We start from the raw sequence: 25,884 nt of genomic DNA, 5'->3' as shown, positions 1-25,884 counted from the left end.
ATACATTGCATCTGGGATTTTCTCCACTTTAGACTCATGTAGCATCAACTGGCTGTCATATTAAGGAAACAGGAAGAAGCTTTTTAAAATACTTTAAATCGATTTTTAAACTATTGTCCAATTTTATTGGCCTTTTCCACCATTTATTAGTATCTGCAAAATCCACAATCAGCCGACCTTTATCAGAAATGCATATTTCCCCATCCTTTACATTTCTCTGACTACAAGAAAACGAACATTAAAAAAAAAAAAAGAACAGGTGAATCTTCTTCTTCAGGTAAACAACAGTTTTTAAATTAAATACATTAGTTTTGATTTACAGTACTAAATGGTACTGTGTACTGTAAGTAAACAGTGTTTCACAGATAATATTGACAAGTTATTTGACATGGAAATGTTTGAAAGTTTAACTCTTGTTGATATTCTTTTGAAAGTTCAGATTTTTCCATATAGCAGCAATGAACCCAAAACTACTGCAGTGATGACCAGAACACTTACTAATAAGGCCGATCCGGATCCAGGGAATCTTCTCATCTGAGAGGAACTAAAATGGGTCATGCTGACCTGAGAGACATCATCTGACATTAAACATACTGCATAAATAAACCTAATAGATACATGTTTTGGGGAACTGTGACAGGACGGAGGGCGGGGCGGGGCCGGGTGCGTGATTATACACACCTGGTCCCTTATTAGGCTAATTAAGCCTCCAAGAGGGATAAAGGCCGACCGCGGAAGGTGGTGTGACGAGAGATGTGATATGGTCAAATAAATAATAATAATTTATGTATTGCTGTTATTTATATATTACTAATAATTATATTATATACTGTGCAAGTTATTGGACAAAATTCATTTTGCTTTTATTTTATTTATTCTATATGATGCTTTGGCAACATTGTTTTTGAAACTTTCAAGCCAATAAAGCCCATTGAATTGAGAGAGAGCGAGCGAGAGAGAGAGATCAACATATTGAGGAACATATTGCTGTACCAATCAAAAGTTTGGAAACGCTTGACATAAATTCTCATGTGTCCAAAACCTTTGATTTAATTAAGACTTTTAATGAGTTTTCATCTATCTGTGGTCAACTAGAAATAAGCTTGATAACAACCAGAAGTGGTACTCGCTTCATGGACAGGTGGCATTTCTTTGATCACTGGAACTAATGTTGATAGAGAGAAACGGCTAGTCACAAACAAAATAACCGGTACTATGTCCAGTCATGGTATATTACCTTTAGTTATCTCAGCATATGTCTGCTTTGGTACATTGCTGCTTGTTGGAGTTTGAGTGCTTTAAACATATGTGTGAGTTGGCATTGAGCTGCCCGCTTTAGTTTGAGTACTCGCAACAGCCGTCCAAGTTGGCACAGATCTGCTGGTGTGAGAATGCGAGTTCTCGCTGGCATTGGAGAGTGATTCTGTAATGCTGTTATTTCAGATTAAAAGGCTGAAGAGACAGAGAAGAGGTGGTTACATGACTACAATGACTTATTGGGCAGGTACATTTCACAAAACCTGTGAAGAACATGTCTGGGTCACATTTCATGCCAAAAAAGAAATATTTTGCTTAAATACAATGAAACCTTGTGACAGGGACAAGGCAGTTGCAAGGAGAATTACACCAGAATGTCATTCCAAATATGTTATTTACCGACAGAGGTGCAAATCATGCAAAATAAAACAATATCTTTTATGTTTATTGTAAAATATCTCAATATACATGTAAGGGATAATGTTGTTTTCACAAATTACTACATGGCTCTTTGGAATGACTCTGATTGGTCAGTGCGAGTGTAAGGATAAAACCTATTCAGAGTGATTCAAGACCTGTCAAGTTTTATTTTGCGATAAACAATCAGCTGATTGTACAGTATCTTAAATAAACCCCAACAGGATCACCCTGAAGGGGGTTATTTTGTGATAATATTATCCTGCTTATTACATGACGACTAACCAAATAAATAAATACATTTATCCTGCTTATCACAAGACTACTTTGCAAAATAAGTTAAATGTGAAACATTGATTTGAAATAATTTTATTAGCTCACATTCAGAGATCAAACAGTGATCAAATAAGTTGGAAAGATCACTTGCAATACCCAGATAACTGGTCTGGTATGTCTTAATCCCTGAATGTGAAATCCCTGAATGTGAAATTGTTAAATTGCAAAATCAGACCAATAGATGGTGTGATTGACAAATCAAAAATTAGTTTCCTAGAGACCAGTGAAATAAAAATATATAAGAAGTTTGAGAGAGTAGAGAGAGTGACTCGATTGCATCATTCACAGTGCATCTTGGGAGTGGTGGGAGGTCACTGCAGAGCTCTTTTGGTGCACTTTTTCGCCATGATTCTCTGATTAGTATTTTTTGCTCTTAAGGATCATGGGTAGTAAAGTTCTTCGACACAAATTACGCAATAAAACATGAATTTTAAGCTGCTTCAACAGAAGCATATCCAATGATTAACAACCTTGGTGCTGTACAGTAGGTCTGTCTAATTCCCACATGGAGAACATTTTTACTTCCAAAACCAGACTACTGCACTCTTTAAAAAACAAAAACAAAAAAAAAGTTTTCAAAAATCAATGCATACCCCCAATAATACGTTTGTACACTTCTGGGAAGCCTCGTAATCAGTGCTTTAGTAACAGCATTGATAAAAGCCCTCGTCCAAAGCGCTTACTGACCTAATGGTCAAGGAGAAGTTACCTCGAAAGATGTTCTTTTGGAGGGCAAGGACATGAAGGGGTTATTAGTATAAATGTGGCTTTACTGTATCGCGCGTGCAAGCATCAATAGGCTAACACACGCGAATTAATGCCATTGAAATGCCTTCACAATGATGAATACAATTATGAAACAGTAAAAAGGCTTACATTTTTACATTGTTATTATTAACAATAATCAACATTACCCAAAACCTTTTTATGCTGCTTGTTTAAACTTATTTTGCAGCTTTGAAGATTTATGACAAGAACACGTGCAATGTTCCGTTTAAAATGATTCTGACAGTCAAACGAAATATAAAATGGCATAAAACATCAATTGGATGTGCACTCTCTGTGTGAGAATGACATTTGTTGGAGTTCGGTGTGTAAATTAGTCATTAAATGCCTTACCAAGTGTTTGAAATAACATTCGGCTTGATGCGGATTCCGATCACAGAATGAAGCAGAATTCAAATGAATTCATAATGTTATGGAGTTATATGTGATACTTTCTCTTACGCATAGGCCTACTAATCACTTTAAATATACTTTATACAAAAACAAATACCAGAGACCGTTTAGAAAAATGTCTCATGTGCTGAGAATCATAAAAATATAAATGTTTAAGAACCACATAGCCTAATGGTCAGAATGGCGACCTTTTTGAATCACGCTCGCGCCAGAGAATTATTGCACCTCGACCTGTAATTGGCAAAAATGCTCCGTTCGACTTTTCCGAGACCCTCTACTCTTCCCTGTGGAACACACTTGATCTCTGACCAACTTTCTGTAGATCTGAATTTCTGAAACTGTACTTTTAAAAACGGGATATTTACGGTGTAAGAATTCAGAACAAAAAATTTGCTGTTTGAAAATACATATTTATAAAATTGTGCCATAAAAAAAACTGAAAAGAATTGAACAGGTGTATATATATTATATATACACATTATATATATATATATATATATATATATATATATATATATATATATATATATATATATATACACACTCACCTAAAGGATTATTAGGAACACCTGTTCAATTTCTCATTAATGCAATTATCTAATCAACCAATCACATGGCAGTTGCTTCAATGCATTTAGGGGTGTGGTCCTGGTCAAGACAATCTCCTGAACACAAAACTGAATGTCAGAATGGGAAAGAAAGGTGATTTAAGCAATTTTGAGCGTGGCATGGTTGTTGGTGCCAGACGGGCCGGTCTGAGTATTTCACAATCTGCTCAGTTACTGGGATTTTCATGCACAACCATTTCTAGGGTTTACAAAGAATGGTGTGAAAAGGGAAAAATATCCAGTATGCGGCAGTCCTGTGGGCGAAAATGCCTTGTTGATGCTAGAGGTCAGAGGAGAATGGGCCGACTGATTCAAGCTGATAGAAGAGCAACTTTGCCTGAAATAACCACTCGTTACAACCGAGGTATGCAGCAAAGCATCTGTGAAGCCACAACACGCACAACCTTGAGGCGGATGGGCTACAACAGCAGAAGACCCCACTGGGTACCACTCATCTCCACTACAAATAGGAAAAAGAGGCTACAATTTGCAAGAGCTCACCAAAATTGGACAGTTGAAGACTGGAAAAATGTTGCCTGGTCTGATGAGTCTCGATTTCTGTTGAGACATTCAGATGGTAGAGTCAGAATTTGGCGTAAACAGAATGAGAACATGGATCCATCATGCCTTGTTACCACTGTGCAGGCTGGTGGTGGTGGTGTAATGGTGTGGGGAATGTTTTCTTGGCACACTTTAGGCCCCTTAGTGCCAATTGGGCATTGTTTAAATGCCACAGCCTACCTGAGCATTGTTTCTGACCATGTCCATCCCTTTATGGCCACCATGTACCCATCCTCTGATGGCTACTTCCAGCAGGATAATGCACCATGTCACAAAGCTCGAATCATTTCAAATTGGTTTCTTGAACATGACAATGAGTTCACTGTACTAAAATGGCCCCCACAGTCACCAGATCTCAACCCAATAGAGCATCTTTGGGATGTGGTGGAACAGGAGCTTTGTGCCCTGGATGTGCATCCCACAAATCTCCATCAACTGCAAGATGCTATCCTATCAATATGGGCCAACATTTCTAAAGAATGCTTTCAGCACCTTGTTGAATCAATGCCACAGAATTAAGGCAGCTCTGAAGGCGAAAGGGGTCAAACACAGTATTACTATGGTGTTCCTAATAATCCTTTAGGTGAGTGTATATATATATATATATATATATATATATATATATATATATATATATATATATATATATATATATATATATATATATATATATATATATATGACATGAACATAAGTATTCACAGCCTTTGCTCAATACTTTGTTGAAGCACCTTTGTCACCAATTAAAGCCTCAAGTCTTTTTGTGTATGATGCTACAAGCTTGGCACCCCTATTTTTGGGCAGTTTCACCCATTCATCTTTGCAGGACCTCTCAAGCTCATCAAGTTGGATAGGGAACGTCAGTGCACAGCCATTTTCAGATCTCTCCAGAGATGTTTAATCGGGTTCAAGTCTGGGCCACTGAAGGACATTCACAGAGTTGTCCCATAGCCATTCCTTTGTTATCTTGGCTGTATGCTTAGGGTCGTTGTCCTGTTGGAAGATGAACCTTCGCCCCAGTCTGAGGTCCAGAGCGCTCTGGAGCAGGTTTTCATCACGGACGTCGCTGTACATTGCTGTATTCATCTTTCCCTCGATCCTGACTAGTCTCCCAGTTCCTGCAGCTGAATAACATCCCCACAGCATGATGCCGCCAACACCATGCTTCACTGTAGGGATGGTATTGGCCAGGTGATGAGCGGTGCCTGGTTTCCGCCAGACATGATGCTTGCCATTCAGGCCAAATAGTTCAATCTTTTGTTTCTCATGGTCTGAGAGTCCTTCAGGTGCCTTTTGTCAAACTCCAGGCAGGCTGTCATGTGCCTTTTACTAAGGAGTGGCTTCTGTCTGGCCACTCTACCATACAGGCCTGATTGATGGAGTGCTACAGAGATGGTTGTTCTTCTAGAAGGTTCTCCTCTCTCCATAGAGAAATGCTGGAGCTCTTTCAGAGTTATCATCTAAGGTAACTAAGACCCTTCTCCCCCGATCGCTCAGTTTTGCCAGGCGGCCAGCTCTAGGAAGAGTCCTGGTGGCTCCAAACTTCCATTTACAGATGATGGAGGCCACTGTGCTCATTGGGACCTTCAATGCTGCAGAAATTCCCCAGATCTGTGCATCAATACATCAGTGCATCAATACAATCCTGTCTCGGAGGTCTACAGACAATTCCTTGTACTTCATGGCTTGGTTTGTGCTCTGACATGCACGGTTAACTGTGGGACCTTATACCCATAGTACCCATAGTAATTGTATATTTTGTAAGGAAAATACCAGTTTGTAAATACTTTGCTTGCTTAAATTTAGTACCCATTTCTAAAAAAAACAAAAACTCAAATGCTCACCTTAAAACCTTTTGATTTACACATGCCCGCACTCACATTTCTGATGCTGTTATGTGAAAACAAAAGCAAGAAATATTTTAAATAATTAAATATTATAAATCCATACAAGAGTTTTAACAGTCAAAATATCCCCATGAAAATAATTCACATGCACTGCTTTAAAAATCAAATAGTTTTTTATTACACTCCATAAAAAAAAAAAAAAACGACAAATAAAACTTAAAACAAGAAATAACATATTCAGAGACAGTGTACATTAATGGCTACAGACCCTGAATAAAAACAGTTAAAATCTAACTCTACATTCCATTCCAGCACACAGGTACTAGTTTAAAAACAGCGGCTACTCATGTAAGCTTGTACACTAACTGTAAGCTACCACGCCACTGACAGTTTGATATGCCAACAGATATTAATAGCCCCGTCAAGTACACTTTAAATATTTTCAGTTTATGTGGAGGCTGTACATGAGGAGGTAAAATCTGTGTGATTCTCAGGACTTCCAGCTGTATGAGTGCTCTCTCATGTGTAACTGTCGGAGCGCATTCTTGCCCAGCACGGTTGGCGTTGCTAGCTGTTGAACTGTACTCTGCTGTAGACCACATCTTCCCAGATCCTGGACTACAGCCTCCTATAAATATTAACAAGACATTTTTTTTTTGTGTTATTTATGCATTTGGCAGACGCTTTTATCCAAAGCGACTTACAGAGCCCTTATTACAGGGACAAACGCCCCGGAGCAACCTGGAGTTGAGTGCCTTGCTCAAGGACACAATGGTGGTGGCTGTGGGGATCGAACCAGTGACCTTCTGATTATCAGTTTACCAGTTATGTGGTTTAGACCACTATACCACCACCACTCAAGACAAGGAGTAAAATACCCATAGAGACCTTAGAGGTCAGATCCTGAGAAATGTTCCTTTAGCTTTTAAAATAAAAGAGTTTAGTATACTATGAAAACATACTCCAACTATCTGAACTCAAAACCTTAAGTAAAAATAAAATAAAAGTGCATTTATTGAAGCTAAACTGCAAACTAATATGGAGAATGTAGGATAAATGCTAGTGCTAAAAGGATCACTGTGACAACCACCCCACTTCGGTGGTAGAGTTACACCAGTGGTGATGAGCATGTAAATTAGGGCTGGGCATTGATTCAGATTTCCCGATTCGATTCAATTCCACTTCACAAGCTCTCGATTGATTCGGATTTCATTTCGATATCGATTCATATGGCTATATTTCAGATATAATGTCCCTTTTGCTTACATGAAATAAATTATTTTCCAGCTAATGCTGTTACAGCATTACAGAAGACCTTCTAACTAGGTACATTACGAAAATATAAATTTTTCAAATTATAATTTTTTTTTTTATCATGTGTGTCACATTTTGGCTTTATAAATATAAATAAAAGTATTCAATCAATAAATAACATGTTATATTTCATATATGATTTTTTTGGTACATGTAAATTGCTTAATTTGTACTAAAAAGCCTTATTAACATGGGCTCATTTACAAACAGAGGACTCGAATGGCTTTATCTGTGCTATGCATGATTACAATTAAAACTCTATTTTTGTTGTTTTATCAAATCACTGTAAAGAACAAAAAGGGTACTAAATGAGACATTATTCAATGACAAATGGGTTGCATGAATCTCATCTTTAGACACATTATTGTGCTGTTAAACATACCAGTTGTTGTTGTTCAGCTGTTTGGCTGATGGGTATATTGAGTACGGCGGTAGGTTCGTGTGTGTAGAGCGCTACACTGAAGTCTCCTCTCTGAGCGGGTTTCAGGAGCTGTATCAGCGCGTGCAACGTGTGAGGCATGATGGCTCCGGTCACCTCCAGGCTGCAGACGTCCTGATAACCCGTTCTCACACGAGTCTTCACATTCACTGAGCGCGCCTGAAGAGAATATACACAAAACATGCTTACAATCAACATGAACGAGTTTGCAACCAATTTTACTTCTATAATGTGATGAATTTCTGAGTGAAATAGGATATTCACTGATGAATGAAATGTAGTGTGGGACTTGAATTTAACTGTTGGAAGTTGAGATGACATCAGCTGAAAAGCAAAGTCATTTCAAGAAGCGAAGAAAGTTGTTATAGATATGATTAAAGATTACATGGACAAACATTTTATTTATTTGAGATAATGTGCACTGGTAAACCGTTTAATAGTATGACCAGAAACATGCATAAAGAAAGAAAAATAAATCTACACTCACTGAGCACTTTATTAGGAAAACCTGTACACATCATGCGAATAATGAAATTAATAAAATCAATAGGGGTGTAAATCTGCAGTTTCATTACGATACAATCTTTTATCGATTCTCTTAGCCAGTGATCCAATGTTTTTATATACCTTAAAGTCCACCACAATACGATTTCGATTCGATTCAGGGGCCAGCGATCGAAATTACGATATTATGTGCCTATTTGCACGATCAATTACATTTATTATGTAAAACATTTTATGGTGGTGGTTGGTGTAGAAAGACTAAGAAAATTGTGCCCAAGACAACAAATTATCAAAAGGGCAATTACAAGTGGGGTGGCCAGGCTTCTGTCACCCCCTAGCTCCATCCCTGCAACAATAGTCAAGCAAGTCTTTCGATCCAAAATCCCACAACAGGAGAGTATCTGCTATGCAGTTTCTGTGAGGATATGTGCATTCCTACTAGGACTTATTTAACATACAACAATGACAAATCGTGGTTTATAGCAGAGCTCAGGCAGCTTTGTCGGGCAAAAGAGGATGCTTACAGGGGTGGGGATCAAGTCAAGATCAGGCCAGGAACACACTGAATAAGGAAATCAGAGTGGCTAAAAGGAGCTATTCTGATAAGGACCCTGCATCAATGTGGAGTGGCCTGAAGCAACTTACTAACAACAGGACTCCTGCCCCAACACTGTAGTGGACCATTTGTAGACCATACTGTGGATTTGAAAAGCCCAATCTCACACCCCACATGTCCAGCAACCCCCCTCCTGGTACTCAATCTGCACTTAAAATCTGTGACGAGGTGTACCGTGTCTTCTGAATACAAAATACAAGGAAAGCACAGGGCCCAGACAGTGCCTCACACACTTGTCTACAATCCTGTGCTACAAGCTGGCCCTCATATTCACACTGATCTTCAATAGCTCACTGGAGCAGTGTGAAGTCCCATGCAGCTTCAAATGCTCAACCATCACTCTATCAATACTTTATTAGGACCATAGTGCTCCTAAAAGTGCTCGGTGTGTGTAGTTTTACAGTTAATGCTTCAATAAAAATCAAAACATTACTGCACAGTACAAATTGGAAAAAACAAGTACCGATGTTTTCCGCATACAATATCCTAACATATGTTTCAGTCTTAGCCTGATACCTATAATAATAATAATTATTATTATTATAAAATGTTAATATAGGTTGATACTGATGGTCACTGATATGCAGTGTATCCTTTGAAAATACTGTAAACTACGCAAACAATTGAATGATGTGACGTCATGTTTTGAATGTATCTATTAAGTTGTTAAAAAATACATTAAAAATAAAACGCACAAAAAAATCATTTTTTCCTACTTTCAATTTTTTAATTAAAATCATTTTGAGTTAGTTGGTTTTTTCCAGGGGCTTAATGCTACACTATGTAACTTTTGGCCAGTTGAAGCATAGAACTGCAAATTATTTGCTGAGGAACACCGTTATGTGAATTGTGTTAGTCAGGCTTAGGCTCTGCTTTTCTGCTGGATGAATCTGATGGTTCGAGGAGAACAGGTGTAACAATGGTTACAGGAGATCAACATAGAGCTAATGTTACTAACAACAACAAAACCCGCCCCAACCCTAAAAATATATATAATAGCGAGAAGAAAAAGACGGATATCCAAAAATGATGTCTTATTAGCAGGTAAGTAGCATATCTTCCACTGTTGTTTTGCCCTATTGAAAACAATTGTTCAAAATGAATCATGTTACTAAAGTTAGGCAACGCTGACATTTAGACAGCAATTGCTAGTCATATCAGTTAAAGTCAAATGGAGGAAACGATTATAACTTAGCTAGCAGGCAAATAGACTAAGTCAGTAACTGGTTTAGAGATCGGCATTGTTACAAGCATAAAGTAAACTTTATCCTCATTGTCCTTCCTCGAAAATGAAATAAAGCACTGCAGTACCACAATCCATAATAAAATGCCCCATGTGGCTAACGCTATTTAACGAACTACCGTGCTAAGAGAGCTACCTGGCCAACTATCGGTCCAATAAAATATCTTACCTGTCGAGCAAGAAAAACTCCATCTCTGAGTTGGGTTGCATTTGAAAGATCTATGGTCAATGTTGCTCATGTGTTGTGGCTACAAGCTTTCAGCTTCAAACTACTTCCACACCGTTTACCACACATATACACAGCTGTAAAACTGGACCTTTTTTTTTTTAATTTACGGACATGACGTAAACACACATGGATGATTGATAGAAGTATGCAATTTCCCGCCAAATCCATCCCGATAGCTCAAGCACATAAATAATTATTGGATGCTTACTGTAGTGAATCTGGCTAAAGAAATAACATGGTTTGGAAGACAGATTACTGGTGTACTTGCTCATTAATGAAAATTTTCATCTAACAAAAAAAAAAATCATACATAGCGTAGCTTTAAAGTAAAAAATGCCATTCGGAGACAGTAAAATAAATAAATAAATCTCATTAAAAGCAGAAATTATATAAAAACAATTGGCATAAATAAATCAAAAATAAAATAAATAAATAACGACCAATATATGAAAAACTTTTATCCACTAAATCAAAGTCATGTGACAAGAAAATTAAAGACATACTTTTATTTTTTTTTATGAAAAGGCACATTTTTTTCCGGTCATGTGAATAAAATCTTTATATCCGTGACTCTAAATATTTGAAAAATATTTGTATCTTGAAAAATATCTTTGAAAACTTTTTGTAAAAAATTATTAAGTTGTGTAGACTCAAGTGTATTCAAGGTGCAAGAAAGTACTTTAATACCTTTCACATGATGGTTACACCACTTGGCATTTTTAAAGTCATTAAATCATGTTTTTTATTTCTTATAGAAAATGCTATTACATTTTTTTTTTTATATATTTATGAAACCAACTTGAACACAAAGATTACATTTCTACAAACTTGACATGTGTTTTAAACTAGATTTGAAAAAGACTTCTCATTATCATGTTGGAAATCCTGGTTTGTCAATGAACAAAACACATACATGTTCAATTTATGGTTCAATTGAAATCAAGGTTGAATGAGCACAAAAGAACAAGTTGTCATACCTTGAGCGTGTGCAGTGTGGCCCCTCTGAAGGCTGTAGGAGCCAGAAGTGTTGGAGGAAGTCCAGCCTGAGATCCAGCTGCAGCCACAAGACTCTTACAGTTAATCAGGAAGTTCAGAAGAGTGAAGGTGTTAGAACCCTCGACCAAAACCACCGACTCTGGTCTGTGATCTAACCGCACCTCTCTGTGCTCCTTACGACTGGTGCACCAGTAAAGGGAGAATTTCATGTAAAACTAGTCCATTTAAATTTTCTAATGTTTCCATTTGACCCTGGGCTGGTAATGAATCATGGGTGTAATTAGGTATCAAGATATTTCACAATACATTACAAACAATGATAAATGCAGCCCATCGCTGATTCTAAAGGATACAGTTTGATAGAAATGGCATCAGGTTTCTTGATCTTGTCTTGGACACCCATCTCCTTCAGCCATGAAAATCCACCATCATCGTCGTCATCATCATCATCATCATCATCCTCGTTTTCATTTTCACTGTGCACATTACATCTTTAAAAAATGTAGAAGAAAATAAGGGAGGTGAGAATTCCGACTGAACATTAAAGGCTAATGTTAATGTGTGCACAGAAGTCCCATGAGCTGCAATAATGATCATGTTTATTTGTGTACTGCTGATGTACTCACTCAGTGCTGATGTGTTCGTCTGTATCAGTTTGTTGAGTGCCATCACTGATCTGAGATGAGCTGCTGTGCTCTTTATTCTTTCGCCTCTCCTCCAGTAGAGGGAGAGAGAACTCTATTCCTGAACACATGAAACACAAACCATGTACACAATGTCATCTAAACAGCTTTAAAACACATCAGCAAAATTTACAAGATTGACCTTAAGTCAACAAAACTGACCATATTTATTTCCTTAATACACATTCCTGGTCTTATTATGAATAAGTCTTCAGTGCACATGTTCCTTATCTTTTATTAAAGGCATAGTTCACCCAAAAATAAATTCTCTCCTCATTTACTCACCCTCATGCCATATGTGTTTGACTTTCTTTATTCTGCAGAACACAAATATTTTTAGAAGAAAATTTCCACTCTGTAGGTCCATACAATGCAAGTGAATGGTGACCAAAAATGTTAAGCTCCAAAAAGCACATAATCCATACAACTCCAGTGGTTAAATCAATGTCTTCAGACGTGGCATGATAGGTGTAGGTGAGAAACAGATAAATATAAGTCTTGTTTTTAACTAAAAATCTACACTTTCACATTCTTCTTCTGTTTTTGGTGATTCACTATCTTCGTTCTTATCGACACCTACAGGGCAGGGAGAATTTATAGAAGAAAAAAAGTACTTTTTATTGATCTGTTTTAGAGCCTGACCAATATGGGATTTTTGAGACGGATTACCGGTATGGTGGCCAATATAGTTCATTTTTTAGCTGGAATGAAAACAGACCCTTTCTATGTGGACTGTTCACCAATATGACTATGCAAAGGTACTCAGAAGGCTGCTTTCTTAAACAAATATTTTTATCAAAGAATATTTGACATTGTCAACAAATTCTAGAAATGAACACTGAGAAAAAGAATAAGTAAAAAAAATACAATAAATAGCTTAAAAAACATCAGTACTACATGTTCAGTATCAGTCAGTTGCTGACCATTTGAATAAAGAATAAATTCTAATAAAATAAACAGCTAAATAAATATAAGTACAGTTTAGTGTCAGTCAGTTGCTGACTATTAAAATAAAGAATGAATAAAAATAAAATAAAAAGCTAAATAAACATCAGTAGTATGGATTAGTATCAGTCAAATGCTGACTATTTTAATACTGCCAGTCAATTAGGGGCAGGTTGTAAAAAAAAAAAGAAGCATTTACACCTGCCGAGTAAAGCGGTGTTACACCGTATTCTGCTTTACATGAAAAAAAACACTTTTCAGGGGGAACTTTCAATGGAAAAACTAGAATTTTAAATATTACATTTTAAAAATGCAACGACTGGAATTGTTCGGTTGAAGAGGGAACCAATCTGTGAATCCTGAACAAAACTCTTCTGAGAAGCAATGAAAGTAGCTACGTGGTTAGCTAGTTAGCTATAAGCTCATTGTAACAGAGTAAAAGTTGGACTTTATTTACTTTCCAGCATTGCATCTCACCAACTAGGTAACAACGTAGGATGAAATCAACACTCAATAGACACAATCCACCACTACACTGTTGTCTGTTGAGCTGAAAAAAGATGCTCTGATGTTTACCTTTCAGTCTGCAATTTTACTGACTGCACTGACAAGCTATAGCTGGCTAATAGCAAACAGATGTGATAAACTTGAATGACATGGTTGTCAGGGTTAATGTTATATTAGTTAGATTGAAAAGGATCAATGATGAGGTCATTGTTTATTAACTTTCCAGTATGTATTCCACAAACTAATTAGCAGATTACAGAGAAGAGACCGTTCAACTCCACACTGCCTAACCGCCCTGTCTGCAGTGCCACCATCAGTTCAGAGTCAACTCTGTAAACAATGGAGTCGGAGCACACTCTGCTTGACAAACTACATAATGACACCAATTCTAAAGCATTGTTTTCTGCATTGTATGTTCTGAAAAAAGGTTTTCATATCTGCGCATATTTGTAAAATATACGCCGGTACTGATATATCGGTGAAAGGCTAATATCGTGCAGGCACTAATCTGTTTCTCACTCACACCTATCATATTGCTTCTGAAGACTTAATATAAAGATTTAATAACTGGAGTCATAAGGATTACTTTTCTGCTGCCTTATTTACTTTTTGGAGCTTAAATATTTGTGACCCTATTGACTTGCATTGTATGGACCTACAGAGCTGAGATATTCTTCTACAAATCTTTCTTTGTGTTCTGCAGTAGAAAAAGTCATACACACCTGGGATGGCATGAGTGAACCTCAAGAAAGTAAAGTCTAGTTTATTTAATTTGTCCACTAACAATGTCCAACAGTGCATGTACATGGATCACTGGAGATTTGTCTCTTTTGTCATGAAAATTCCCACCAGTGTCATTTCCAGCTTATGTTAAATTCTGTAATGTGTTTAATAGAATTCTGTGCTGGAAATGACATTCTCAACGTTTTCCAAATAAAACAGATAACTCTTTTCTTGCTAATTTCATACCTTATGCATTGCAAGTATACACAATTAAATATTTCACATTTATTTTGCATAATTTGGTAAAATTAAAGATTGATTGAAACAAATATTCTGCTCAAAAATTATATTTAGATTTTTCATTTGTTTTCTTCAAACATCACTTGTCTCATATTTCATCTCAAGCATGCTCTTCACTGAAACTTTTGTCTGTTTGGTTAACATGTACACCAACTTTTGAGAGAACTTTATTAGTTCATTTATTTGTGAGACAGAGGAATTTTTGTAAAGATTTATAGAAATAATTCACACATTAATGTTAAAATCCTTCTTTGTTTAGATGATCATTGTTTTAAACATGTAATAATTTGCATTTTTATAATGGATTTTAACAGTTTAATATTAAAAGTCTGGGTCAAGGCCAAAACAGTAAAATCTGGAGAATAATAAAAATCAACCCCTGGGATACAAAAGTGAAAAACCAAAGATAAAGAAACCCTAAAATGTAACAACATGCTACACCTCTGAAATGACTTATTTTCTTTCTTTGATTTTATCAATTCACAAAGCAGTTTTGCTTTTAGTGAAGACAAACAGATTTCTTGACATTTGAAAGAATCACGTCTTGCCTTGTTAGGACGTGGGGTGACCTTTAAAATCTTAATTGTGCTGAAACTATATCTTACCCTCGGCCTTCATGGCCTCTCGCAGCCCTCTGGTTGTGGGAGACAGCAGTGCAGTGATGCCTTTAGCTCCACTCAGACCAGCTGCTCTGAACAGCACAGTGAACTGATACGAGCACAGGTAGAAATACGGACAGAGTCGAGCCTTCAGAAGACTGTACAGAGAAGTCAGACTCACAGACCTACAACACACAAACACAACACAATTACAAAGAGGATGGTTTGCGTCGATGGGCAACTTTGAAGGTGGCGAGGGCCAACATTTTTCTCCATTCTACCAAGGGGCTGGATTACAAATACACACTAACAATTGTTCACCCCTTTAATCAATTTCCTCATTATTGTGAGTAATCTATGCACAACTAATGCAATGTTCTGTTACCTGTTAATCTGCAGAGATTTTGTTACCTATATTAACATTTTTATTTAACAAAATTGATCAAAACTAATATAATTTTATCTCCAGTTTTTTAATCCATGACTTCAGAAGCGATATTATAGGTGTGGGTGAGAAACAGATCAATATTAAAGTATTTTATTTTTTTTACCTTAAATCTAAACTTTCACATTCTTTAGTTTTTGGCGCTTTGCTTTATTCTTGCATATTGCCACCTATGGAGTAGGGAGGTTCATATATACAGTGAGGAAAATAAGTATTTGAACACCCTGCTATTTTGCAAGTTCTCCCACTTAGAAATCATGGAGGGGTCTGAAATTGTCATCATAGGTGCATGTCCACTGTGAGAGACATAATCTAAAAAAAAAATCCAGAAATCACAATGTATGATTTTTTAACTATTTATTTGTATGATACAGCTGCAAATAAGTATTTGAACACCTGAGAAAATCAATGTTAATATTTGGTACAGTAGCCTTTGTTTGCAATTAAACGTTTCCTGTAGTTTTTCACCAGGTTTGCACACACTGCAGGAGGGATTTTGGCCCACTCCTCCACACAGATCTTCTCTAGATCAGTCAGGTTTCTGGGCTGTTGCTGAGAAACACGGAGTTTGAGCTCCCTCCAAAGATTCTCTATTGGGTTTAGGTCTGGAGACTGGCTAGGCCACGTCAGAACCTTGATATGCTTCTTACAGAGCCACTCCTTGGTTATCCTGGCTGTGTGCTTGGTCATTGTCATGTTGGAAGCCCCAGCCTCGACCCATCTTCAATGCTCTAACTGAGGGAAGGAGGTTGTTCCCCAAAATCTCACAATACATGGCCCCAGTCATCCTCTCCTTAATACAGTGCAGTCAGCCCTGTCCCATGTGCAGAAAAACACCCCCAAAGCATGATGCTACCACCCCCATGCTTCACAGTAGGGATGGTGTTCTTGGGATGGTACTCATCATTCTTCTTCCTCCAAACACGGTTAGTGGAATTATGACCAAAAGGTCTCATCTGACCACATGACTTTCTCCCATGACTCCTCTGGATCATCCAAATGGTCATTGGCAAACTTAAGGCGGGCCTTGACATGTGCTGGTTTAAGCAGGGGAACCTTCCGTGCCATGCATGATTTCAAACCGTGGCGTCTTAGTGTATTACCAACAGTAACCTTGGAAGCGGTGGTCCCAGCTCTTTTCAGGTCATTGACCAGCTCCTCCCGTGTAGTTCTGGGCTGATTTTTCACCTGTCTTAGGATCATTGAGACCCCACGAGGTGAGATCTTGCACGGAGCCCCAGTCCGAGGGAGATTGACAGTCATGTTTAGCTTCTTCCATTTTCTAATGATTGCTCCAACAGTGGACCTTTTTTCACCAAGCTGCTTGGCGATTTCCCTGTAGCCCTGTCCAGCCTTGTGGAGGTGTACAATTTTGTCTCTAGTGTCTTTGGACAGCTCTTTGGTCTTGGCCATGTTAGTAGTTGGATTCTTACTGATTGTATGGGGTGGACAAGTGTCTTTATGCAGCTAACGACCTCAAACAGGTGCATCTAATTTAGGATAATAAATGGAGTGGAGGTGGACATTTTAAAGGCAGACTAACAGTTCTTTGAGGGTCAGAATTCTAGCTGATAGACAGGTGTTCAAATACTTATTTGCAGCTGTATCATACAAATAAATGGTTAAAAAATCATACATTGTGATTTCTGGATATTTTTTTTTAGATTATGTCTCTCACAGTGGACATGCACCTACGATGACAATTTCAGACCCCTCCATGATTTCTAAGTGGGAGAACTTGCAAAATAGCAGGGTGTTCAAATACTTATTTTCCTCACTGTAGTAAATAAGGATTTAAATATTGATCTGTTCTCCCACACTTATCATATCGTGTCTGAACACATGGATTTAACCACTAGAGTCTTATGGATTAGTTTTATGCTGCCTTTATGTGGATTTTGGAGCTTTAAAATTATGGCACCCATTCACTTGCATTGCGAGGACTCGATGAGCTGAAGTATTTGTTTAAATATCTTAATTTGTGTTCTGCAGAAGAAAGAAAGTCATAAACATCTGGTATGCATGAGGATGAGTAAATGATGAGAGAATTTCCTTTTTGGTTAACTATTTTTATCACCAGATTGTTTCTGTATTTTACTTGCTTCTAAAAATTTTGAATCTACTTGGCTTTGAAATGGCTGATTTTTAACAATTAGCTGATTCGATTCTCACCAATCACTCATCAGGCTCTGCTGCAGTGCAGCCTCTTGCGCCCACGGTGTGCTTTTGCCAGAGAATTTGCGCTCTGCGCCGATCCGTGGGAAGAGAGAGAGCCAGGGCAGAGATGGGTGCTGCCAGTACTGTAAACACTGCTGAAAACCACACCGCAGCTCCACACAGCCCCGTGGCTCCTGCAACACACACATTACACCAGAAATACTTTTAAAGAGAACTGCAACAGATATTATATAGAACACAATATAATAATAATAATGAGAATTGTTGAGAAATTGTCAGCATCATTACACCATTGTGATGTTTTAAGTTTGGACTCCTGAACAATTAATGGTTAAATTCTTTGCTGTATATAACAGAACAAAATATCAGCTGATATTTGTCTTTTTCAGATTAACAACATTGGCTAAAATCTATGACAACATGACTAATAAACAGAACATGCTATTGTGTGTTCCAAAACAAAATACTAGCCTTGTCAATGGATAACATTCTGCAGTAAAATATTTTAAAGTGAATTTTGCTGTAAATATTGGGCAAAATAAGTGTTAATTTAATAACAGCAATTTTGTGTGCGTTTCATTCACCATCATTACATTGCATCGTTTATATTTCGGTTTAGAGGTTAACCGATATATCAGTTTTACTGATTAATAGGTGCCGATAGTTGCTTTTTTTAACTATCGTTATTGGCCAAAAACAAAGGCGATAGTTGCGATAGTTTTTTAACTTTTATTTCTCTGTGTTTCTCCGTGACAGACACTGAAGGGATTATATTTTCAGGGGTTGATGGGGGTCCAAAGTAAGGTTTTAAAAATTAGCATTTAGAAGTTGTTATCATTTTGTCATAATTTCATGTAAATGTTCTTGTTGATTTTGACTGCAGGGTGCATGTTTTATTGCTCTTATGCATTTGTGAGCACAGACATTTCAAAATAAGAGTCATTTTTGTCTTTTATAACTTCTTGCCTCTATGTTTGTTGCATTATGAAACTCGTGAAAAACAGCGGAGACATGCTGAAGTGGAAAAAAGAGGACTCAAGAGGTCCAGTGCATGAAAGTACTTTATGAACACTTCAAAGATCATCATAATAAGCAACCGATTATTGCATCTGGTGTGTTGACAGAGTGCTTGTGTTGTTTAATGCGTGAGAGTTGTTTCTCTCCAGAGCATCACTTACATTTTGTTGATATTTTCTGTTTTATAATATAAACATGTTATGAATTCAAAATCAGCCGTGTTTCATCAGTCAATGTGTGCAATCCTTATGTCCTTTATCATACACGTTTTTTGAAACACAATATTTAAATAAAATACAGGAAATAAAATGTCACTTTTTAATCCAATTAACCGAAGAAATAATCATTCGTTGCAGCCCTACTATCATTGGCCTACTGTTCACAGCAATCCATTTAGCAATTTAATTCATCAGTCTGTCAGAGATAGATTCATTATAAAGGGCTTTTGATTTCCACTAACTGCCCCTGCTGAAAACAGGTGGTACATCAATCTTGAATTGCTCCAATGGCAAGAATATTCCTTATTATAGTTCGGGGACATGAATGATTATTGCATTAATTTGTTTAACGCATAACTTTTAATATAATAATTGCACCAAATTAACGTGTTAAATCGACAACCCTAATAAAAATATATATTACAATTTAATATAAGCAAATATGTAAATAAATACATTTATTAAATTTTTATATCATCCTGATGTTTTACAAGATATCAAGAGTCATAAAACTCACCTGACATTCTTAATGTGTTGTTACCTGTATATTAGCTGGTAAGTTGGCATACTCTGCCCTACAGTGGGAGCTGAGGCCCTGCGCCTCCTCCTGTGCTTTCAGATGTTCGGCCCAAGAAAAAGACTGTGGTGACGTGAACAGCAGACGGGTCTTCAGAGACCAATCCGCCGGGAACTCCAGACACACTTCAGAAGGAGTAGTATCACAAATCACATGTGCTTCTGGACTCTAAACACAAACGCATGAACCCATAAACACACTAAACACAAAACAATGAAATTATGAGTTACTATGAGCGGACGCAAGTCAGATACCTTTAATACGCGAGTGGTTTTCTCCGATTCAGACAGATCCTCTTCAAACAAAGACTCATCTTCAGAAAATGACAAGGGCTTCTGCAGCTGTAAGACATAATAAAATTTTTTTATTATTTATTTAATTATTAGTAAGTGGCATGGCAACAACGCAGAGAATACAATATAATATTCTGTATTATCTGCATCGCGTACATGCATATTGTCACTCTAAATGTACAGTTGACGTCAGAAGTTTACATACACTTTAGCCAAAAAAAATTAAACTCAGTTTTTCACAATTCCTGACATTTAGTCATGAAAAACATTCCTTGTCTTAGGTTAGTAAAGATCACTTCTTTATTTTAAGAATGGGATATGTCAGATTTTATTTCTTTCATCACATTTCCAGTGGGTCAGACGTTTATATACACTTAGTTAGTATTTGGTAGCTCAAAAGGCTACATTTGTGTAGCCTTCCACAAGCTTCTCACAATAAGTTGCTGGAATTTTGCCTCATTCCTCCAGACAGAACTGGTGTAACGGAGTCAGTTTTGTAGGCCTCCTTGCTGGCACATCCTTTTTCAGTTCTGCCCACAAATTTTCTATCGGATTGAGGTCAGGGCTTTGTGATGGCCACTTCAATACTTTGTAGTAGTGCCCGACCGATTAATTTGTTGGCCAATATTAGCCTTTCACAGATATATCGTATCAGTGTATATGTTTTCCGATATGCACAGATATGAAAATTTTTACAGAACATATAATACAGAAAACTGCTTGGGGTGGTTTAGAGTTGGTGTCATAATGTAGTTTGTCCAGCCGAATGCACGCCGACTCCATTGTTTACAGAGCTGATCCAACGGTGGTTCTGCAGAAAGTGTGGAGTTAAGCGGTGTCTTCACGGTAAGTTGTAAACTAGTGACCCCATCATTTTCTCTTTTCAATATAACTACTATAATGTTAACCCGGTCCCTGACAACCATGTCATTCAAGTTTATCACATCTGTTTGCTTTTAGCCAGCTATAGCTTGTCAGTAACATTGCAGACTGAAAGGTAAACTTCAGAGCATCTTTTTGCAGCTCAGCAGACAACAATGCAGTGGTGGATTGTGTCTATTGAGTGTTGATTTCACCCTATGTTGTTACCTAGTTGGTGAGATGCAATGCTGGAAAGTAAATAAAGTCCATCTTTTACTCTCAGTGACAAACGAGCTTATAGTTAAATAGCTAACCACATAGCTACTTCCACTGCTTGTCAGCTGAGTGGAAGTTAATGTGTAAACATTTATTCACCAAACTGTTTGTTCAGGATTCACAGTTTGGTACCCCTTCAACCAAACATTTCCATTCGTTGCATTTCAAAATGTAATATTTAAAAGTCTGGTTTTCCACCGCTGAAAGTTCCCCCTGAACATGTTCAGCAGAATACGGTGTACCACCATTGCCGCGCGTTTATCTCTTGACTAGGCAGGTGAAAATGCTTCTTGTTTTAAAACCTGCTCCTAATTGACTGGCAGTATTAAAATAGTCAGCATTTGACTGATACTAAACAGTACTACTGATGTTTATTTAGCTATTTATTCTTCATTTAAATAGTCAACAATTGACACACCAAACAGTGCTGATGTTTATTTAGCTTTTTATTTTATTTGACTGTATTCTTTATTTAAATGGTCAGCCATTGACTGATACTAAGCATACAGTACTGATTTTTATTTAGCTATATGTAACCGGATTTAAAATGGGAAAGGAGGCGGCGGGAACTGGCAGAACAGTCAAAATAATGTTTAATGAAAAAATAAGACATAAACACACTGCAGCGGTGTGTGGCTCTCTCTCTCCTGAACTGCTGCATCTGGCTCGGCCTTATCCCTCTCCTCGGCTGATTTGCCCGATTGGTGGCCGGCCATGCGGACTCACTGCCCGGTCTAGCCATTCTACTCATAACACTATCATTTTAATTTATACTGATTTTGAGTACTGATGCTTATTTAGCCATTTATAGTATTTTAATTTATTTTTTATTTTCTCAGTGTTAATTTTTAGAATTGGTTGATAATATATAATAATAAATGTTAAATATTATTTTATAAAAATATTTATGAAAGCAGCCTTCCGAGTACATAGTCATATGTACAATCCACAAAGAAAAGGTCTGGTTTCATTCCAGCTCAAAAATGGACTATATCGGCCACCATATGTAAATTTCACCCCTCTAAAATCTGTATCAGCCTCAAAAATCCCATATCGGTTGTGCTCTACTTTGTTGTCCTTCAGCCATTTTGCCACAACTTGGGAGGTATGCTTGAGGTCATTGTCCATTTGGAAGACCCATTTGCGACTGAGTTTTAACTTCATGGCTGATGTATTGAGATGTTGCTTCAATATATCCACATAATTTTCCTTGCTCATGATGTCATTTACTCTGTGAAGTACACAGTCCCACCTGCAGCAAAGCACCTCCACAAAATGATGCTGCCATGGGATGGTGTTCTTCAGATTGCAAGCCTCGCCATTTTTCCTCCAAACATAACGATGGTCATTATGGCCAAACTGTTTGTTTCATCAGACCAGAGGACATTTCTCCAAAAAGTAAGATCTTTGTCTCCATGTGCACTTTCAAACTGTAGTCTGGCTTTTGATGCCGTGGCTTCTCCCTTGCTGAGCAGCCTTTCAGGTTATGTCGATACAGGACTTGTTTTAATGTGGATATAGAGAGCCGTTTACCGGTTTCCTCCAGCATTGTCACAAAGTCCTTTGCTATTGTTCGGGGATTGATTTGCACTTTTCACACCAAACTACATTCATCTATAGGAGACAGAATCCCTCTCCTTTCTGAGCTGATGGCTGTGAGGTCCCATGGTGTTTATGCCTGCATTCTGTTGTTTGTACAGATGAACGTGGACCTTCAGGCATTTGGAAATTGCTCCCAAGGATGAACCAGACTTGTGGAGATAGGGCTGCCCTCTATTAGTCGACCAAACTTAAGTCGATGAGAAGAGTCTTGTTTGACCAATTTTTGATTGGTCGGTTGAAAAAAAAAAAAAAAAAGACAGACGAACACCGGTAATACCGCTGGTTGGACGCTAAGTGGTACTATGGGGTTATTTTCACTAAGCAGTGTTAAGGTGAAGCCTACACAATAAAGTATTTTTTTTTTATTTCAGCTAAAACTGCAAATGAAACTGGAAAAAAATAAGTGCATTTAAAATGTGGGTTATTCAACATTTTGAAAGATGGCTTTACAAAAGTTGTGAAGAGCAACATCTCTTTGGAAACTAACCTACTTCATCTGACATTCTCTACCGGTTAGGTATTTTGTTGTCTGGGAAAATACATCATATGTGTGAATACATTTGTTTTGTTCCCTCCTTCACACAATATCTATAATATTACATCAGCAATACCCGGGCTGAGGGATCGGTGAATATTCTTGATTTACTGATTTTGCATTAAAAATGTAACGCATTTATTTAAAAAAAATTCTAAATTCAAATGAAACGAAAAAGCAATTAAAATAATGAAGTGTTCAAAATATATATAAGTAACCACCTTTCCATTTACCGTCAGGCAAGTATCCGTCTAAACATGTAGGTGGAAAATTACACAAATGAAGACATAAAAACAATTATTAAATGTAAAAATAATAATTATAATGATAATAATAATCACTGAAATATAAATCATGGTATGAGGTGAACATATTTTTTTATTATTTTATGTTTTTATCACAGATGTATAGGTTGCAGAGTTGTGGTCACAATGAACTGCTCTGAGTTCAGTTTGCTTTATTTCCACAAAGCACCTCCTGAGCCAAGATGTCTGAGGACATTTGCAGCGCTCAAAGACACTATTGTTCTTGCAAAAAAATTTAAATTATAATAATAAGAAATCAGAAACAGCAACAAAGAGTGAGAACATTTTACAAGCATGTGTTCCACTAGACTGAACGCCTCCATACAGACAGCATGTCATGCATGAGCATAGACATCTTTTCTATCATCTGTACTTAATAATAAAATAAAGTGTTTCTTCAAGCGTGTGTCTGTGTCTCTATGGGCAAATTATTAGTAATATTAATTTGATAATAATAACAATAATAATAATAATAATATAATACACTGATAGGAAAACGAGCCAAATATTGTCTTGACATCAAAGGCATCAGGTACTTGCAATCACTTGGACCATCGTCGATCCCAGATATCATCGTCTGTAAACCCTAATGTGCATCTCTCTATAAATTAACAAAATGTTCAGACAGTCTCCTTGCTGGTTTTTCCATCATTCAGAATCAATACCGCTGCGGATCGCTTCACGCGTGCAAAATTTTAATTTTAAATGCTCATTATTACGGTTTAGTAATTCTCTGGAATGTAGAACAGTGTTAACAATGTTACTTATAAAATACTTTCTCAGCCCTGGAACTCAAACAATTTTCTGATGCCCCCCCAATATCATATTTAACAAATTAAATGAATGTCAAAAACGTGCGACAACTAGTCGACTAATGGCTTAAACTTACGCCTACTATTAGATTAGGAAAATCTTTGGTTGGGGGCAGCCCTATGTGGACATCCACAATTTTTTTTTAGGTCAAGGCAGATTTCTTTTGATTTTCCCATGGTGTCAAACAAAGAGACACTAGTACAGCTCCAATTCAATACACCTCCTATCAGAAGCTAATTGGCAAATTAGAATTAGACATAATTTTCTGTAATTTTCCAAGCTGCTTAAAGGCACAGTTAACTTAGTGTATGTAACCTTCTGACCCACTGGAATTGTGATAGTCAATTAAAAGTGAAACAATCTGTCTGTAAACAATTGTTGGAAAGATTACTTGTGTCATGTACAAAGCTGATGTCCTAAATGATTTGTCAAAACTATAGTTTGCTAATATGAAATTAAATTTGTGGAGTGGTTAAAAAATTTGTTTTAATGACTTCAACCTAAGTGTATGTAAACTTCTGACTTCAACTGTATATAAAGTATGCTAATTTTGTATATTAAGTATATGTTAAGAATTATCAATTTAACATATTATTTACATTACACACCAGGGCTTTTAAAGCAATTATGGTATCAAAAGTCTAATTTGTGTTTAAATTAATTGTATTCCCATGGTAATCGGCCCAACAATACATAGTACACTATGGCTTTTTTGTTAATGAAAAGCAGAGATTAAGCAAGCTGTAACATCATAACAAAAGATCAGATCGCGAACAAATTATCTGAAAACATCACTGTACCATAGTAACATAAATACTTAAATGTAAATTTAAGGTCACCTGTTTGCCGTGTTGTTTTTGTAAATCTGTATTGAAAAGTTCTTCTCTCAATGAAGATTTTGAACGCTCTTCTATTGATTTCCCGTCCAGAGCGCTATTATCGCAGTCGGTGTGTGATAAAGCTCTCTTTTTAGGACTGTTGTAAGTGTTCTCGATGTTCGCGAACGGATTCCTGCGCTTCACCCCGCCGCTCGTCGGGCCCGGGGCGTTCAACAGAGGGCCCGGAGTGAACGGCCGGACTCCCTCCAACGACACCGCAGGACTCGACGTGTTTCTACCGGGTCCTTCACTCCGCGCCCGCTTCCGTCTCATCCGCAAAACATCGGACGGTTTTTTAAAGCTGGGAGAGTAGCAGCCCAACTCTGACATCTCTGAATGCTGTGTGTTATATGCGGCGCGGGACGGCGGCTCTTCTTCTCTGGACGCTTGTTTTGTTTTTGGAACAAAAAGATCAAAATTTCGCGCGTATTTGGATGACGTCAGAGGGTGGCGTGCTGACGCAAACATATGCGTTGAGCAAACTTCAAATGTAAAGTCTTTACAGTCTCATATTTATTTCAAACAATAATAAAATAAATAAAAATAATTATAGTTAAAAAATAAGATAAAATTGATTATAGAC

General features: G+C 37.2%; 1 protein-coding gene across 1 annotated transcript; it reads right to left on the bottom strand.

The window, feature by feature from the left end:
• Positions 1–6,457: 6,457 nt before the first annotated feature.
• On the bottom strand, positions 6,458–25,685 carry LOC127651373 (protein downstream neighbor of son homolog). Its single transcript, XM_052137149.1, has 10 exons — positions 25,263–25,685; positions 19,993–20,079; positions 19,703–19,906; positions 17,921–18,099; positions 15,310–15,488; positions 12,173–12,290; positions 11,900–12,037; positions 11,528–11,726; positions 7,902–8,117; positions 6,458–6,833 (listed from the first exon to the last, which is right to left on the bottom strand). Exons 1-10 carry the CDS (start codon positions 25,629–25,631, stop codon positions 6,696–6,698), a joined length of 1,827 nt encoding a protein of 608 aa, XP_051993109.1. The 5' UTR covers positions 25,632–25,685; the 3' UTR covers positions 6,458–6,695.
• Positions 25,686–25,884: the final 199 nt, after the last annotated feature.

This window comes from Xyrauchen texanus, chromosome 11, assembly GCF_025860055.1.
Source record: "Xyrauchen texanus isolate HMW12.3.18 chromosome 11, RBS_HiC_50CHRs, whole genome shotgun sequence".
NCBI lineage: Eukaryota > Metazoa > Chordata > Actinopteri > Cypriniformes > Catostomidae > Xyrauchen > Xyrauchen texanus.
Note: the sequence above shows the minus strand (reverse complement) of the source record. Positions and strands in the feature narration are given on the sequence as shown.

Bases quoted from the DNA above. Each gene is read 5' to 3' on its own strand.
- LOC127651373 (XM_052137149.1), bottom strand. From the start codon at position 25,631: ATGTCAGAGTTGGGCTGCTACTCTCCCAGCTTTAAAAAACCGTCCGAT. The intron at 20,080-25,262 runs GTGACCTTAAAT...TATGTCTTACAG, and splicing joins AAAAACAACACGGCAAACAG to CTGCAGAAGCCCTTGTCATT. The intron at 8,118-11,527 runs GTATGACAACTT...TATTCTCTTCAG, and splicing joins CCACACTGCACACGCTCAAG to GCGCGCTCAGTGAATGTGAA.